The 6422-nt window shown below is 41.4% G+C and overlaps 1 protein-coding gene across 1 annotated transcript; it reads right to left on the bottom strand.

The window, feature by feature from the left end:
- Positions 1-948: 948 nt before the first annotated feature.
- On the bottom strand, positions 949-4198 carry LOC306791210 (vesicle-associated membrane protein 2-like; the record flags this gene model as incomplete). Its single annotated transcript, XM_079287844.1, has 6 exons — positions 949-1104; positions 1616-1626; positions 1773-1824; positions 3338-3496; positions 3621-3738; positions 4176-4198. The coding sequence occupies 6 exons, from the start codon at positions 4196-4198 to the stop codon at positions 949-951; spliced, it is 519 nt and encodes a 172-aa protein (XP_079143970.1).
- Positions 4199-6422: the final 2224 nt, after the last annotated feature.

Raw genomic sequence — 6422 nt, 5'->3', positions numbered from 1 at the left:
TTTTAAAAATATACAGATGAGTCACATTCGGTCAAGTTCAGAACACGGAAACATTCAAACACAAGTCGGGTCGGATCACGAGACGATAAGAACTCTAAATTATTTCCGTCGCTGTTGCCCGAAGTAAATACATCAGCAGCAGTACCGCCGCTGGCCGCTAGGGGGCATCGTTCCTGAACAAACCTGTACGAGTGCATCACGGCTGGACAACGAGGAATAAAAAGAAAGCAGGAATCCTTTAACTGGTTTAAAAAGCTGTTCACTTTCAGTCCTTTACAACAAACACGAGCAACACAACTTTCTGTGACGATCAGTTTAGAACCCGAGTAGTGTTGGTACACATTCATTGTCCTAATCTGCTAAAATCTTCTTTTCACAAACTGTCAATCTCTGAAGTCATTTTGTTTTCTTATAACTGGAATAAAACAATTTTTCATCTTTGAAATCTTCATTTTTCAAGATTTTCTGATCCCTTAAACTCTGCTTTTAGTTTGTTTAGGAACCAAAGATCTGCAGAAACTTTCATAACTGTCGTTTATACTTTTATGTTCGGTGTTTGATTCCTTCTGCTTCTCGTGGTTTGTGTCAATGAGGAGATGGAGACCAGCAGAGGTTTGCAGTTTGTACTGGAAGTTGGTCAAAATCAGGTCACAGATCACTTCCTGTCCCTTTAACTCGGCCTGGAAGCCCAATTTAATAGTTTAAACCTTTTTTTGAGGGGATGGAATATGTTTATTGAACATGTACGAGAAGAAGATGCTTTCTGTCTCATGCAAAACATGTTTAAACGTGATTTTTATTCAGCAAATAAATCTTTTTACTTTTCTTCTATTCGCTTTCTCAATTCAGTCGACACAAAAAAACAAAAACATTACATCCACTCAGGACTCCTGGAAAGACGTTTTCTGAAGAAGAGCCGGGATGGAAAAGAGGAGGCAGTGGAGCACATTACAGACCGAGCATGGAGGTTTCTGAGGAGGAAGAGGAGGAAGACGAGCAGGTGGAGAAACTGGACTCATTTTTGTGGCTCGGCCGGCGTTGGTGCAGACTTGTCCTGCGACTCGTGTGTCCGTCCCTGAAGACCAGCTCAGTAGAAGAAATACACTGAGGAGGAAGAGCGGAGAGGTTCATGTTTAAAGTGACGTTTGAGAAACAACGTCTCCTGATGAAGATCATGTGATACGACCGAAAGCCCCAGAACAGCTGCTTGAGGTGAGGGATTATTTTGTAATCCTACTTTTTTTTTTCAATGCACTTCTGACATCGGATGAAACATTTCCAGTGCTTTGATTTGATGTTTTTAATGGTCATGAATACAAAAAAAGCTTTTTCTGAAAACAAGGTGGATCTATCTTCTGTCCCCTTAAACCAGCCTCACTGGGCTCGGAGACTTTAGTTTGTGGCTCATAAAAACACTTCAAATGTCTCTGTCATGTTCGATTTACACATCTGTTGAGTGCAAAAGTAACATTTCGTCCTAAAGGTTCGTGCTTAATGGGAAAAGATGTCTGATGATGGCACGAGAGGAAAGATCAGAGCGTTAACGTGAGGATTCATTCAACCTGTGGGGACCATGAACATCAATAGTACAATCTGTTTTTGAGTCATGGATTACAGTGCTTTGATCTGATGGTGGCGCAAGACAAAAGATCGGAGAACACCTTTAAAAACAGCGAAAGCCTGACTGCTGTATGTGAGAGAGAGAGAGAGAGAGTGTGTGTGTGTGTGTGTGTGTGTGTGTGTGTGTGTGTGTGTGATGTTTGAATACTTACAGAAAATGACTCCAAAACATATAAGACCTACGACCGCCATGATGATCATCATCTGGAAGAACACAAAGAATAACACAAAGTCAATAAACTTTACTGAAATAATCCTTTTAATATATTTTAGTTCTGAAAGAAAGTGTGTGTGTGTGTGTGTGTGTGTGTGTGTGTGTGTGTGTGTGTGTGTGTGTGTGTGTGTGTGTGGACCTAAATAATCATTATGACATGAGCGAGAGAGAATTTATCAAAGAGAAATAAAGGTTAAGTCTTATTCTACATTTTATTGTCGACAACATAGTCATCTTAATTCAAAGAAAGTCTCAGTAATCTCTTAAAACAGCTGTTTTATCAAACAAACAAGAGGAAATGCATTCGTTGGGGACTATTTTCAGCGGCGGATGAATCCACAGTTGGCGAAATAAACTACAGCGTGTGTGTTCATGAGGATGACGTGAGGCTAGGGAATGTCAATGACGGTCCTCACAAGTACAGCAGTACAAACATGTGTGTGTATATTGGGGGTGGGTGGAGTTACATCACGAATCACAGCTGGCTCTTTAATCCCAGACTATCACTGTAATCCAGATTGGGATCTCTCTCTCTCTCTCTCTCTCTCTCTCTCTCTCTCTCTCTCTCGCTCTCTCTCTCTCTCTCTCTCGCTCTCTCTCTCTCTCTGACTTCCTGGTCGTTGTCAGTCAAACTCTCCTCTGACGTTTTCCTCCTCTGCCTCTCTAAAACCGCAGCTTCTGATTGGATGATCTGCCGTCGGACCCGTCAGAGGCGGAGCCAGTGCCGGATGGAGAGATGCTGAGATAAAGATGGATGAATGGATGATCGAGGGACGAAGATGGTGGCTGGAATTTATCCAAAACGAGTTTGAATGAACTCATTAACCAGACTATAAATTCAGCCTGTTCGGATGGAAGTTAGGGTTAAAAGTGAAACGAGACCTAAATAAGAAATTAGGTTGTATTTCTTTGTTTACCTTCCAGTAAATCCAGAATAACAGATTTAGTAGAGTGTCGATCAACGTCTCCAACAACCACGACTGTATTGTGTGATTGAATGAGTGCAACCCACACATGTCTAACCCACCGCAGACACCAATGAGATGTAAGGCGTCGTCAAACACACTTCATTCAAACTCACAAACAAGCGGCGACGTCTGCAGATAATCGGCTCCAAGTCGTCTCGCCAAAAAACTAAATGGCACTCATGGAGCCGTCCGCCCGCGTAGCAGTGGCTGAGTGGCGGCGATGTACTCAGCAGAGCGTGTGCTGGTAGCTCAGTTAGCCGTTAGCCAAACACACCGCACAAAACTATTATTCCTCGAGTCTTAACCGGACGGTTCAGAGCAGTGAGTGTGGAGTCAGCTGGCAGTCAGTATAAAACAGGCAGAATTGAACTAAAATGTGTTGAAATGAGGAGAAAACGTCTGAGACCTTTTGCAACCAATGATGAATACACCATCAGTTTCAAGTCAGAGGCGTCAGCATAGTCACACTGGGAATACTTCACTTGAATGGTACTGAGATGGACTGATGCATGATGGGAAAAGGAAACATGCCCACCTTGCAGTTTTTCCACCAGTACTTGTTCTTGAGTTTGGCGGCGCTGCTCTCGAACTGCGAGGCTCCGGCCTGCAGGGCGTCGGCCCGGTCGTCCAGCTCCGACAGCTTCTGGTCCCTCTCCAGGACTTTGTCCACGTTCACGCGCATGATGTCCACCACCTGATCAGTTCAAGTGTGACCACATCGTCATCTAGTCGTCTTTGGAATCAAGGTTTAACTGTTGGGCTGATTGTACATTTGTTGGGTTTGCAGTGACGTGTGATTCTGTGAGCGGGTTCCTCACCTCGTCCACCTGCGCTTGTGTCTGCTGCAGTCGTCTGTTGCTGGTGAGGTTCGGGGCCATGGCCGGAGGGCCCCCCTCACCCGCGGGGGCCCCGGCAGCACCTGCTTCTGGAGTCGACCTGCAGACCGGGAGTGCAGCGTGAGATGATAATGGAAGAAGCACGAGTCATTATAGCAAAGGTATCAAGCTCAGTTTGTGGTAAAATTCAGTCCTCACAGGACATTTAGAGATGATTTATTTATCGTGTTGCAAAAAGAAAACAGAAGTGACAGTTACTGTACATGACAATGTTGAAACAGGCTCAGTGCTAAAAAAAAAACAGGAAAAAATCAAAGTGTGTTAAATATTAAAAGTGCATTTTAGTGTTCATACATTCAGCTTTTCATTTGAGGAGGAATGTGATATCTCTGATTTCAAAAGTTGATTTTTCTAGCTGAAGAGAAATAAAGAGAAATAAAAAGAAATGTAGTAACATCAGAGAGTTGTACAGTAAAACAGATGTTTATTGAATCTCTGATGTTTTTACATAAAACCTAAGAGACGAGGATATCGGACCAAAACCTCCGGACCAAGTTCATCTCGTCATCTTAACCAATCAAACAGAATCTAATCTTCACCATCTACTCGGGAGTTGTACTGAAGTACAGTTCTGAGGTACTTGTACTTTATTTGAGTATTTCCAATGTCTGCTAGTTTATACTTCTACCCCACTACATTCATTTGACAGCATATAGATACTAATTACTTTCCAAGTAAAGATGAATCATTCTGAAATTCAACAGCGACCCAGCGGTATATATAGTATGTCATATTTCAACTTTCTGCTACTATAACACTTCTCAGAGTAACTTCTCATTTCAGAGTAACATGGAATATGAAATACATTTGTCAATGCAATAATAGAATAACAATAGAGTTCAACGATAGAAACATCAAAGTATCAGAGAGTGTAGTAAAATCCCAACAACGCAATATTAAAAACACTTTCACACGCGCGCGCACAGCAGGTGGCTTGATGCTCGATGAGCGGTTTCTGTCTTACAGCCGGCTGGTTGTCCAGAAGCAAAATGGAGAAAGATTAGTGCAGAGGGAGATAAACATGCACGCTATAATACCTCCCCCCTCCTCCCCCACAAGGGGAAATAAATCAAATAAAACAATCTATTTTAGCCGGAATGTTTCGTTTTTTCGAAATAAAGTTTTTGCGTTTTTACGCGACATGTTAAGCCACGTTTCGTTTCGTTCGTTGTGACGTTGTGAGCGGAATGAAGTGTATTTGTTTGATGGTGTAAGATAAATACACTTAATCTGATCGCTGTGTTGCTGGAGTCAACCGTTGAGTCATCGTCATATTTGTGCTGCAGACCAGACATGTGCAGACGAACGACAGGTTTCCTTTCAGCAGCATTTAAATTATAAAACCAAAGGTTCAAAATCAAGGAAATATGGATTATAATACAGTTTTAATATCCCAGGAACTCTATCGAACAGGAGCTTTAACACGATGCACGCGGCAACCGATTAATCGAGGTTAGATTTCGGATAGTAAATAAATAATTCTCACAGTTATAGGCGATATGATTAAAAATGTAGTTAAATATGTTCGAGTACTCACATCTCAGCGGCAGGAGGATGGAGATAATCTGAGTCCGAGAGCGAGAGAGGGCGAGGAGGTAGAGGAGGGAGAGAGAGAGAGAGAGAGAGAGAGAGAGAGAGAGAGAGGGAGGGGGAGACAGAGAGAGAGAGGACAAGGAGGGAGAGAGAGAGAGAGAATGAATGATTGAATGGAGTATGATCCAGATGATTCTCTCTGTCTGGTAACTTGATTCACTTTTCCTTTCAAACCAAAAAACTACAACTGAAGCAGCTGCGCGTCACACGCACGCGCATGCGCACTGCAGTCCGTCGATGGTTGAAGCTGAGCAGGTGAGCAGTAAATCCTGACCTGGGTGTGGTACAGTAAAGTGCACTCAGCCCCCCCGGAGCTTTCAACCACTTTGGAAATAGTATTGATTATTTTGTCACACTGTTATGGTACAATGTAGGAGACTGGTAAAAAAAACTAAATTATAAAATAAAATACTTTAATAAGAGTACGCTAAAACATAAATCTCCAGTTAACATCAGTTGTGTAAAGTTTATTAGATTTGTTTGGCTTTGTTGTGGTAAATGTGGGTGTGTTTGGCACGTGACCTGCACTGACCAATGGCAGCCATAAACGAAACACACTCGCTCACATGATCATACGCAGGTATAAAACAAAAGTATGTATGTATAGTATGTCGAAAAAAGTCAAAGTATAGGCTGTCAAAAAAGCCAGAGTATAGTATGTCAAAAAAGTCATAGTATAGTATGTCGAAAAAAGTCAGAGTATAGTCTGTCAAAAAAGTCAGAGTATAGTATGTCAAAAAAGTCATAGTATAGTATGTCAAAAAAGTCATAGTATAGTATGTCAAAAAAGTCATAGTATAGTATGTCAAAAAAGTCATAGTATAGTCTGTCAAAAAAGTCACAGTATAGTATGTCGAAAAAGTCATAGTATAGTATGTAAAAAAAGTCACAGTATAGCATGTCGAAAAAGTCATAGTATAGCATGTAAAAAAAGTCACAGTATAGCATGTCGAAAAAAGTCATAGTATAGTATGTCGAAAAAGTCATAGTATAGCATGTAAAAAAAGTCACAGTATAGCATGTCGAAAAAGTCATAGTATAGTATGTAAAAAAAGTCACAGTATAGTATGTCGAAAAAGTCATAGTATAGTATGTAAAAAAAGTCACAGTATAGCATGTCGAAAAAGTCAT

The sequence above is a fragment of the Melanostigma gelatinosum genome, assembly GCF_949748355.1.
Source record: "Melanostigma gelatinosum genome assembly, chromosome: 17".
In the NCBI taxonomy this organism is placed as follows: Eukaryota; Metazoa; Chordata; class Actinopteri; order Perciformes; family Zoarcidae; genus Melanostigma; species Melanostigma gelatinosum.
Note: the sequence above shows the minus strand (reverse complement) of the source record. Positions and strands in the feature narration are given on the sequence as shown.